Here is a 13,014-nt window from a genome sequence, read left to right as displayed (position 1 = left end):
GAAAGAAAGAAAGCGAGCAAGCGCACGCGCTACGCGTACGAGTACCTCCGCTCTTCTCGCTCTACCGCATCGTCGCGATGCACCTGCGTCATCGCTCGAAGGGACCCTCCGATTCCGTTCACATAATATGGCTAATACATAAAAATCGGCCAGCAGGTGTTGTGCCCGCGAACAAAGTGAACGAATAGAATATCCTTGAAATTTACCTCGAAAACATATACAATTTTAATATTTACAAAAAGAAACTAAATCCGACTGAAGGTCGGATTGAAACAAAGGAAGAGAATAATAGACTATTAGAAATATTATACATTGGTTACCTTAATAATTTAGTAAAACGTACAAGAAGAATAATCGATGTATCATTTGTTTGATAATAAAATAAGTTTACGAAAATAATTAATGAAAACAGAATCATATGAATAATGTTGTACAGCTATTCTATAGTACGCATCGTATAATGTAGAATGACTCTAATAGAGTAACTTTCACGAACACCTGCGTGCCGGCGAAACAGGTGATGGGCGGACGGAATAGCGGCGCATTTATATACCCGCTTGCTCAGAAGCGTCTGTTTGATTCAAGCTCAGTTCTTATACGTAAGGACGTAAGGCTTAATACACAATGGAAAGCATAGATACTAAAAGAACAAGGAATAGATTTTAACCTATGAGAAACCGTGTATGTCAGATTTCTGATAGGTGAAAGGTGGTTATGCTGTCTCTGCATACAGCATAGAAATTTGAAGCAACATTTTTAATATTATTACAATGTTACTGGATCTGTCTTGTTCTTTTTTGCTATTGTCTGTACTTTTCAATTGTGTCCCAGGCTTAATGCACAATGAAAAACACAGGCAATAGGAACAGGAGTTCAATTCTAACAGAGTTCAATTTACTAGAAACCGTACGTTGCACGAGCTGCTTTCAATTGCTTAACATATTTCGACATAAACGTACACTAGAATGCACAAAATATAGCGTTGTGCACGACTTAGTTGAAAATGTATGTATAACTGTGTATGTTGCACAATTAGATTTATTTTTCAATACCATGCTCATGCCTAGTATTTTTTAATCTAATACGTTTCTTAATGTGTTTCCATTTCTCGTTTCCGCGTTTTCTTCTTTCATTTATAGTCATTGCGGTTAGTAGTACAGGTGCTTTCCATTTAGTGACACAAATCGACACAAGTGTCGCTCTATTTTTGTTACTCACTGGAATACCAAGAAAGACAGAATGATGTTTGTGATGTTGACCTATCTCACTAAAAGCACTTTATTTATCACTAAAGAACACAAGCCGACTAATAGCTCTTGGACTTGTACAGATATGTAGTGTTGTGTCGACGATTACGGCAATTGGTACGCAACTTGTGTTGCTGTGTGCACGAAAGTGTCTAAGGATATTGCAATTGGAAAGCATCCACAGTGCAGGTAAAATACACGGTTTCTGGTAAGTTAAAATCTATTAGTCTTTGTTCCTATTGTCTATGTCTATGCTATGGAAACAAAAGTTGTATCGTGCATTAAGGGAAATGTATCAAGCCGCCGTACTATAGAAATATATATATATATATGCGAACGTAAAATAAACGTAAAACGTGTATATACGTGTAAATGTAAAATAAGCGTCGATCAAAAGGCATCACGTCGAATGTTGCGAGAAACAAAACGATTAAAGAACAAGGCCGAAATGGCAATTTGCGCATATGGAGAACCTTGCTGCGTACTACAAACCAGGCGTTTTCAGACGGTACGACTCAATAATGTAATGTCCAAACGGATATAGTCGTTCGAGGCGATGACGCTAAGTATAAGCGATACATCAGTCTGTATAAGCGAAAATCCATTTGATCGTCGACGTTGATGAACGCGTTGTAAAGCGGCGTGTACGATCGTGCAAGCCGAGCTATTCGCGTGTACGAGCGGGATGCACCTAGATGCAGGGGTACTCAAACTGTGCGACGATGGTATTCCATGAAAACGAAACCTGGGAATTCTTTATGTTGAAATCCGAAAAAATATAATTTAGTAGATGATCCAAGACTCTCTAATTGTCGTGATATATACAGCGTCTCTTATTTTTATCGCTCGATTGAAATTCGCTTTTATCGGCCTGAATAGATTTCTCCATAAAATTTTATATATAATACATCCTTGATTTTATTTGAATTTAAATTTTCATCAAATTTTACGTACAATATATTCGACTTTAATTGTGAAAATCAGAATATTTCTCTACAGTATTATAATAAATACTTTAATACTTCTCTCAAGTATCACGCAAATGCGTAACTTTTACGGTAATGTACAAACATATTTTCTTCATATATAATAAAGTTAATAGATGTAACGGACATTTACGTACCAACGTACTTCATTCTCATAAAATATAGTAGTGAATTAAGATGCAGACGCGTCGGAAGCCGCATTTGTGGTGTCGGCCGGCCGCGTTTCCGCGTCCGTTGCCGTTGGTCGCTCGTCGATTCGCGCTGGCCATCATCGTCGGTCGCGCAAAAATTCCGCGGTTTGAGAACCCTGGGGTCCATCGATGTGTAGGGCACGGTACGGTACGGCAAGACAGCCGGTAATTTCGTCGTGCGACATTGGCCACGCCGCGGTTGCGGTACCAGCTTCGGCGGCGCAGCCGCCTGCCATAGCGCACACGACGATTATGCCGGCCGCTTCTCACTCTAAGAGAAGTAATAGCAATTTCTATCTGCGCGGCAGCCGCAAGAAGTAAGTATGCCGATCGCCACAATGTAGTTTTACACGTCGGAGGCTGGTCGAACGCAGTTACCGGATATCGCATTTGCCTGTCGGGTCGAAGGGCGGCGGGTCCGCGATTAACCGCGCAGGAAATCGATCCCGCGAGAAAAATGCAGCCGCGGCGGAATTCGCTTGTATCGGTTTATTGTGGGTATCTATCGAGGAGAGAAGGAAAAGAAAGGAGAGGAAAAGGAGATCGCGGGAGCCTTAGAAGCCGCTCTCTTTTCACTTTGGATCGTAAAAATTTATTGATCCGCGGGAAATCGTCCTGTAAACGATAGTCATTAACGAATCGTTAAATTCTTTTTACGATTAGATTGCCACGAAAACGGCTGCGGAGAAATCCTTCGTGTCGCCGCGGGAATGTGAAACGATGTGTTAAGCGTATATATTCCGGTGAGAAAGAAAAGTAAGCAAGAAACTCTTTGTCCAGTGTCAGGGTCATTATGTTTTTATATATCTTCGAGCGTTCATAAATCGAACGGGCGATGACAGGCTCGCAGGCAAACCTTCCGATTTAATTTAATTAACCTTAGAAATTAAATAATCCCTGACTTTATTCACCCCGTGTTGCGTGTCGCAGTCTTGAGGAGAAAGTCTGTAAGCGTGAATTTGGTTTTATATCGGAATAAAGTCCGATGATGATCCCACACGTTATTACCGGACAATGTGAACTAATCCCAATACCTAAGCTTCGTCGAAACGGAACGCAGAGTTAATCGAATAATCCGCAATAAGACACGGCACGTTTGTTTTCAGCCTCACTCGAATATCCCTCCCTTGTGAGTCTTATTTAACGCCGAGCGGCATTCTGTCGGTGGTTTTTGCGTGATTACTGCCATCCATTGAGCGAAATCCTCGCCTTGCCTCTCGTGTGACAGTTTTTGCGGTAAACTCCGCGAGAACGTGCTCTCGCTGATCGCACCTCTGCCACGGGAAAACCTTAAAGGTCTACTTAAAGGACTGGATCCATCAAGGGAACTTGGTCGGCTTCGCGGAAGAGGCGTGTCGCGCACGTACGGATGAATCGCCATGTTACATCCCTCACGAATGGACTCAATTACACGTGCCCACAATCCGACGAGAACATCTGTGTTTTTCAACCGCGCGCTATTCGCAATGGACGCTATTACGGATGAAGGTTGAAACTGAGTCGTCCGAATTTTCAACATAACTAATACGTAAGACGATTGTAATTATGTTAACATCGATAAGATATGGCTACTTTAATTACTGAGAAAATATTTTGGATATTTGTGATATAATTATACAATAATTGTAATTATAATTATAACATGTTATCATAATTACTGTTATAATGTCGGTAATAACTATATACTGTATATACGACTATTAAAAAATAAACAAATGACTGGAAATGACTATAGTTGTCATAAATATAATTATCATAAAAATGATTGCAATTGCTATATATGTAATTTAACTGCAATTTTGAGTCATTTTTTATGCACCATATTTTATATATTCTATTTACATTTTATATTCTCAGAAATGATTATAAATTATTATGATTAAATTATGATTAAATTGTAGAAATTGCAATCATTTTCATGGTAATATGTAATGACTATTATTATAGTCATTTTCGATTATCAATTATATTTATTGATAGAACTACACATATAATTATTGTTACTAACATTATAGCAGTAATAATCATAATTAATGTATAATTATATTATAGTTACAAATACAAAATTTTTCTCTCAGTGCACACACGAGCATGAAAAATAAATAGACTGAGTACTTTGTTGTTTTTAGCGAAAGCTTCGTGAGAATGAGAACGTACATGGCAAATAAAACATGATATAATATTATAATAGACGCATAGTTAAATGACAGCGTAAAGAAGTAATTAGCGAATAGCAAATTCACTATATAAACGAAAAAATATTTGTGTTGCACAGATGTGTTACCAGAAATGTTTATTAATTTCTTTAGCTGTGTCACACGAAAAAGCACTTTCGAAATTACCGACAAAGAGCACTTGTAGTCATAAATTTTGTATTTTATCTTTGATTTCTATAGTTAATCCATACATAATAACGCCTAAAAAGATATACAGAATTGTCCGAAAATGAAGAGAAACGAAATTAATGAGTATGCGCCGCTCACACACATGTATTATACATCGTCTAATTAACATGCTAATTTACAGATAGACTTATCTTAAGAATGAGTATGAGATGTTGTTGAAATAGACGCGGCTTATGTGAAAGTAGGAGTTAATAACTTAACGGACATGTAAAAGAAAGATATAGAGATTTCCGATTTGGGTGGTCTGGCTTTTCAAACTGTATCTCTATTTATTGATATCCCTACAAAGGGTATAGATAATATCGGCGATATCTGAACGGTGAACCAGGCAGAAGCCTCTTTGAAATATTAGCTGGAATTTGTATCTGAACACGATCGACAAGAATTAGGCTATTAAGCTATCTTTCTTACCGATCCTAATTCGAAACTGATTTAGATAAAACATATTGAGGAAAAAATATTTGTTATTTGTGACTAATTGCGTAGTAAAATAATTATGATTAACTCCATTTTTATCATTATTACTGCTATAATGTTCGTAATCATGATTATAGTCATAGTAACCGACAGTAAGTGAATACATGTAGTTCGTATTTGCAGTTTTGTATATCAAAAAATGTATAGTATTGTTGAAAACGACTATAAATTATACGACTATAATTATTTTACCATGCATTTATAGATATAGTCATAGGTATAAAATACTTTCTTTTACAATTAGTGCGATAGTCTGAAGTTCTTACAGCTGAATTTCATTTCTTTCTGAAAGTCAGATAAAAAGGATTGACTTAAGACAAATGTAAGTTGGATCTATAAATATGAAAAATTTATTAAACGTATTACTAAAAGTTATATTCAGTGAATCTTATAGATTATGCATTTATTCTATTTTCTTGCGCTCTGGATCCTTTATCTAAAAATAAAAAAAAAATTAAAACTAAGAATATGATCGAATTATCAGATCCACTTAGCACAAACTATTATACTTTCATTAGCCTTCTATCTTCTCTGCGGGACGTGTCCTCTCATCTGTAGCAATTTAAGGATCGTAATGCGACTGGCTATCCCTCAGCGTAGAAATGCTTCCCTTTATGTTTGTTTTTAGCCAACCGGTACTTAATCGCGACGAAGAAGAGCAAACGAAATGTCGTCTTGCGTGTATAGCGTAGAGAAACGCGGTGTGTGTCTCTTAGAACACCATCGTTGCAGAAGTAGCAGAAGTTGTTCCTCGAAGAGAACAGAACGAAGCAGAACGGAGTAGAGCGGAGTAAATGCAGAGCGTCCTCGGTTTGCCAGCTCGGGGGGCCCGAGGCCCGTCGCGGGGCACGCATACGCGGAACCGGGCCCCGCGTATTCCGACGGTGAGGCCCACGGGCGAAAGGCGTCAGACCCCGACACGCCGCACGTATTAGAAACGAATATAAATATATCGAGAGGAGGAGCGAGAGACAGAGAGAGAGAGAGAGAGAAGGAGATTCTTTGGCGAAGAGGGGAGATTGCGTGCGTATTGGTAACGTCGGAGAGTTACACGCATTCGCACGCTCGCTCGCTCGTTCCTCCTTCCTCCTTCCTCGCGCGGGGCCGGCATTCGCTTGCGGGCCCCGGCTTATTCCCCTCACGTCGCGTGTCCCGCAGACACGGGGGCCCGCTGAGTCCCAGAGTATGCTCAGTGTCCGCTCGGCCTCAGCACGCCCCGTGCCGGTAGAACGAAGGACGATGACGCCGCCTCGCTGAAGGCTTTAATGCGCGTCGCGTCGCATCGCGCGTCAATCGCATTCCGTCATGTTTTCTACGATCGCGTCACACGACCTAATCGTCGCGACGAAGTTTCCACCAGGGTGTCATTCGGATTTCCCGTAACTGAAAACGGATGTGATCAACTCGCGGAGACCACGCTCAGAGGAGTGCTCCGAAGAACGGAATGACGCTTAGCGACGAAACGGACCGGATCCCGAATAATCGCTGATCATTCCGCGCAACACGCTAATCGTTCGCAGCTGTCATCCGCGCATACAAGTTTCCACGCATCTGCTGCAATCAGGTCCTGAGAAGGAGCTGAACAAGTTCCAGATCGCATATCTCGGGCTGTTCGACCAATCGTGTTTGTACCGCGCGATAGGTGTCGCGTATTAAAACGTTAATCCGTGCTGTACTACCGGTTATACGTACAAATTAGTCCTCATCCCTCCGGTCTGTCTTACCCACTCTATTTCTTGCCAGCTATCTGTCTTTCTTTCTCTCTCTCTCTTTTTCTTTCTGTCTTTCTCTTTCTTTATCTTTCACGATTCTTCCCCCTCCCCCCCCCTCGCGATCCTCACCTCCTACGGCGACTACTTTCGCCGGAGCGCACTCGATCCTCTTCTCCCTTTTCTTGTTCTCTTTCCGATCACTCCGCCGTCCCTTGCTGCCTCTTCCTCCCCCGCCGCCGTCGTCTCTATTGCCCTTATTGCTTGAGAGACCAAGATCGCGAGGTTTGCTCGCGTTTTGCGAACGCGCGTGCCAATCGAGAGATGAACGGGCGGCGCGATGAGTCCGATCCTACCGGTGGCGAGACGCTCGCGAGACGCTCGCGAGACAACGACGACGATAACGACGACGACGACGACGACGACAACGACGACGACGACGACGACGATATTACATCGCGCGATTGAATTCTCCATTCTAACGTCCGTTCCGTTCGGCACGAGACGCTTCTACTCTGACGAGGTATCTTTGTATCGTGAGACGTCTTCCTCTCACACGAAATGTCGATTGTATTTCGCGAATTTTCTCATTTCCTCCCTATGTTCGTTCTGCATCGGCGCGAGGAGAATGACATGCAGCGATGGACTCCGACATGATGTTTCTACGAACGCGGGCGTTGTTGACATATCGTGATAACGGAGAGAACTGCAACGGAAGGTATGTCGGCGAACAGATCGGGAACGCTGTTTCCCGTGATCTCGGACTTCGTTTCGCGAAATTGCTGTTGTGATCGTCAGTTGTTATAAATACGCTTGTGGAGAATTTGATTTGTAAGAAGTGAAGCTTTCTTCAATCTCCGAGGAGACAAACCACTGGATTTATTGGTTTAACTTAATCCTTGATTCCTACCTTTGTGGGTTGGAAAAACATTCTGGAGAACAAAAGAAGAAGAAGAAGAAGAAGAAGAACAGATTGGCAAGTCTTTGTGGCGATTGACAAGAATGCATTCGGAGAAAAGCTGAAGTGATAGACCACGACGTCTTGGCGACCGATTAGTGTCTATTGATCAGTTAAATTGACGTGAAGGAAAAAGTATTGATGAGAGATAAAGTGAAGTATATCTCATTAAAGCTTCGCCAAGAAGACTCCGAATATATCGCCACGAAAATATCGCTCGTGACGGACAAACGCCTCTTTGACGAGCCATTATTTCTAGGAAAGCCGGAAAGTCAGGCTCCAGACGCAATCAAGAGCGTATACCATGGGAGGCATTTAATACGTTTATACCCGGCAGAAGGGTTCTACGTGGGAGCAAAAAGCCCAGTGTGTCTCGAGTGCCCCGAAGCGTCGTCTTATTAGCTTTTGCGAGAGAACGGGCGGCGGTGGTCGCGAAAAGGGACATAATATACCGTAGGGGGGGGGGGGGGGAAGGAAGGAAAGAGGACCCCGCCGGCGTTCCCTAGATTAGAAGGTCTCGGCCACGGCGATTATTACCGTCGGACTGGGGTTACGCCGTAAAGCACACGGTGGAAGAAACCGCCGGTGGAAATCGATCTTAACGACCACCTCGTCCTCGTCGGTCGTCGGTCCGGATGTGGTTGTCGCTGCTCGTCCATTGCGTTTGCCGCCATTCGTCGCGTAAGAAGCATGTCGAGCTTGGCACGGAGAAGACGCACTGCGGTGCTCGGTTCGAAGCGATGGTGGCAAGGCGGTTGCTGGGCCACCAGGAGCCACCAGGAAGCGTACTTGCGCAAGCTCTACGGCAGGAAGAACAATCAAGATGCCAGGAATAGTGGTAGCCAAAACGACGAGGACGTCGCAGCGCGTACCGCCGGTATAGATGCACCTTGGGCGACGCCCGGTGTTTATGATCTTCCAACCATTACCGACTCGGAGCATCACTACCTGGATGCATTTTTGAGAAATCGCGAAGACGGCGCGAACGGCAACAACGACGATGTCGACGATGTTGTCGCTGTGGTGGTTGGGTGTCCGGCGTTGGCGACGTCGCGCGCGAGTCCGACGGAGAAGTGCGTGGAGTTCCTGAAGGGCGCTCATCACGACGACGGAATCAATTTCGGTCGCCGTGCCGCGGTAGACACGGAATGCGGCCGCGTAGCCGATTGCGGTTCGATGCATTCGAGTTACGATGCGGCCGCTGGTTGTCCCGAGTAAGTTGCCACTGTCGATGATGGAAAGAAATGTTTTCTGATACTTTTTTCTGCGGACGTAAAACTGTTCTTTACGGAAAAACTCAAGGAATTCACGTTATAAAAAAAAAAACAACGTGTGTTGTGGAAAAATGGAGCATTTATTTTGAAATCTAAGTGAAGAATCTGTGCATATGTATTCTTACATTGAATGTGTGGAATATTTCTCATAAAGATCCAAAATTTTTAATGTTGAAGTGCCAGTTTTTTCCAAATTATACTAATAAAAATTATGAATTTTTTGTAAATTCTATATTTTACAGGCAAAGTAATATTTTATTTTATATCTAATTTTTAAGTATAAGTTTAATTTGAATTACAAAGTGATTTTTAAGTTTGAATTACGAAGTGATTTTCAAGACATCTAATCTTAACATTACGGGACAATATTTTACTAAAGTATAATATATCTAACTCATATTCATTTGTTTTCATAAAAATAAATATATCGTAAAAAATTTTTTTCAGTTTAAACGCCAGATATTAAGAAACATAACAGTATTAAGCAAATATACATATTTTTATTAATAAGAAAATAATACATATGCATAAGTTGCGATGGAATCAAGCGACATATTCATAGAAATTAAATTTACCAGCCAGAAATTTAACGATGCGAATATTTTGAGAAGTAAAAATCATATTCCATATGTGAGCCATTATTTGTTTTTATTATCTCGTCTACTTTCACGTAGATTTATCTAGAACACAATTTCCTGTTTAACGGTCCAATTTATCATCTTCGATGCCGGAAAACGACATATTTGCACAGCTCACAGCGAAACTTGTATTAATCACGAATCGTTTCTCAACTGTACGGTGGAAAACATCCTCATATGAACGTTTTGATAGCTTAAGTGCTCGTTGATCCAGAACATGTGGAACAGCACGTGCAGTTTCTTTACATGCTTGCGGAGCGAAAAATTTTAGATTGAATCGTATCGATTTATTCAAGCGAGGAACTAAGTGCTGTCAGCGGTAATATGTATAGTTAGAGAGTAATAATTCATCATTCATTCTATTTTGTCGTACATCGTATTCAATTACTCTCGTTACCGCGCGTCCCCAATTATCTTCTTATATCCTCACATATGTGAGACACACTAATAAGCGTAGAAATATGGATTAAATGGATTAAACAGAATTTCTAGATTCTGTTGGACATATTTGGGATCTTAAGTTCTACATTTCAGAATTCTAGGCTACCCTAAGTCAGGTAGATTTTACAGAATTTAGGTCTGTAATTAGATACAATTCCAGGCTTTAATAATAGGAAGATCCTAAATTGTAGGTCTGTAATTTCAAGGAAACATGAACGTAGAAACACAATTGCACTGTTCCTTAAGGATTCCTCCCGTGAGAATCCTTTTACATCTATTTTGAGATCTTAACTTTATATACATATATATATATATTATATTATATATGATAAATTTATGTGTATAGATTAGAATGGCTTAACTGAAATAAATCACCAGGACTACGAGCCAGTTAAAATTAATAACATTTAATGTTTAAAAATAAGTTAATAAAAAGTACAAAACGTTTCGACGCCGATCGGGTTATTTTCAATGTTAAAATAATAATGTTACAATATTAATGTCGGATTCTTATATTACAAAAACAGTGTTCTGTATGTTACGAAGTAGATTTTAAAAAATGTACATATGTATCCAATGCTTATGTCTTCCTTCTTTGTTACAAATATGTGGTCCATTAAAATACTGAGATCAAAACCTGATCAATACATTATGTCAATTAATTTGGAAAAATATTTAGATATAAATATTACTGAAATAACATTATTCTTATGAATATCTTTTTCTTTTTACAGGAAAGTGTGCAGGAGCTGCAGGTGCCCGCGAGAGGAACACCAGCGGTCTTCGACGGAGGCGGGCGGTCCTTCGGGACTCGGTCTGGGTCCAGGTCCGCCGATGGCGATGGCCATGGCCTTTCCGAGCGGCGCCGAGGGCGCGCCTCACCAGGAGCCGTTCAAGAGCCCGGTGCAAGCTGCGCCGGCCGGTCTGGCGCTGCAGGAGGCTCTGATGCAGCATCACCAGAGGCACTCGCAAAGCGACGACGACAGTGGTTGTGCGCTCGAGGAGTACACGTGGGTGCCACCCGGACTGAGGCCCGACCAGGTAGAATGACAGATTTATTTTATCTTTCCAAAGATTGCTCTCTGCCTAGAGATGAGTTTTTAGGAGCGATACGATTTATTTTAGATTCCACTTTTTTTTCATTTGATAATAAAATGTATAAGCAAAGCTTCGGCACTCCCATGGGCTCTCCTTTATCACCTGTAATAGTGGACCTAGTAATGAGGAGACTAGAGATGGTATCTTCGATGTCGTTGGATTTGGATATTGTGTTTTATTACAGATACGTAGATGACATTTGTATCGCGGTTTCTCCCTCTAAAATTGATGATTGACTAAAATCATTTATTTCATTTTATTCGCGTCTCCAATTTACTACAGAAATAGGAGGAGATAAAATTAATTTTCTGGATGTCACTATATCTATCAATGGGAACAGTTTTATTTTTTATTGGTACCATAAGCCGACCTTTTCAGGGAGGTTTTTGAATTTCTAATCATCCCATGGCACAAGAAAAAGGGACAATTTTTTCGCTAGTTGACAGAGCTTTATCTAACTTTATATTTCATACACAAAATTTGACATTTGTTATTAACATTTTATTAGATAATGACTATTATTGACCATTGACTTTTATTTTTGACAGTTAATCAACGTATAAAAAATTTAATTAAAAATAGACATACAACACAGAAAGATTTGGCTGACAATGTCTGCGAGAACGAATCTGCTTCTTGGCTTACGGTACCATTTATTTCTTTTCACACGGAAAAATTTAAACGGTTCAATAAAAGTGATCTTTCCATAGTCCTAATAAAATGGGCAAATATATAAGAGTACAGAAGGATATTTGTCCACATACATCGAAGAGCAATGTAGTCTACAAGATATCGTGTAATAAATGTACGTTGGACAGACGGGCAGACAATTAAAAACCAGAATTACAGAACATCGCAATCACATTAGACATAACACTTCTATCCGTCCTCATAACGGAACACAGGCTACAGTATGATCACGATTTCCAATGGAATAAGGTTAAAATTTTAGATGAAGAGCCTTGCTATAGGAAACGCTTAATTTCCGAAATGCTCAATATTAAAAAGCAGAAAAATAGTTTAAATTTACAAACTGACACTGAAGATATATACACCTGACTTCACAAGATATACCTATATACCTATTGTAAATAAAGTTTGACTTTTCGATACTGACAGTCCGTCTCTTTTTTTAGTCCGTGGTGATCCGTATCAGCGAGCGTACATAATAATCGATACACAATGTCCGTCTTACACATCTGCGTTCCACTTAACTTTATATATTCTAATGGTTTTTTTATACTTATATGGACACACTTGTTTGAATAATTTATATATGATTTTTGGTGAGTTTTAATTACTTATTAGAATTCCGATATGTTAATTTAGTTGCGTTTATTTTTTCGTAAGAAGTCTTTTTATCTTTTTTATCAACTATTTGAACTTTTTTAAGAGATATGAAACACATTTGACTGTTCAATCGTATGTGAATAATGTCGGGTTCTACAGGGTGGGCCATCTATTGGTACGTTTTTAAAAATGCGATCAAATGAGCATACATTGATATTTTTTATTAATTTTTTTTTTGTTGTGAAGCTAAAAGTATCCGCGTCAAGAATGAAAAACGATTTCGTTCATGTGGCTCCCTCT

General features: G+C 40.3%; 1 protein-coding gene across 2 annotated transcripts in view; it reads left to right on the top strand.

Moving 5' to 3' along the window:
* Nucleotides 1-13,014, top strand: part of LOC108748065 (protein prickle-like) — a 71,358-nt gene that overhangs the window by 41,119 nt on the left and 17,225 nt on the right. The window contains exons 1-2 of one of the 2 annotated variants that reach the window (XM_018486047.1): nt 6,515-9,187; nt 11,061-11,367. In XM_018486047.1, coding sequence (XP_018341549.1) covers nt 8,664-9,187; nt 11,061-11,367 — 831 coding nt within the window. In that variant the 5' untranslated portion in view covers nt 6,515-8,663. Of the gene's footprint in view, nt 1-6,514; nt 9,188-11,060; nt 11,368-13,014 lie in introns of those variants that run through there. The other variant, XM_018486048.1, reaches the window with a different exon arrangement.

Source organism: Trachymyrmex septentrionalis, unplaced genomic scaffold, assembly GCF_001594115.1.
Source record: "Trachymyrmex septentrionalis isolate Tsep2-gDNA-1 unplaced genomic scaffold, Tsep1.0 scaffold21, whole genome shotgun sequence".
NCBI classification, from domain to species: domain Eukaryota; kingdom Metazoa; phylum Arthropoda; class Insecta; order Hymenoptera; family Formicidae; genus Trachymyrmex; species Trachymyrmex septentrionalis.
The sequence above is the reverse complement of the archived record's forward strand: the minus strand, read 5'-3'. Positions and strand labels throughout refer to the sequence as shown.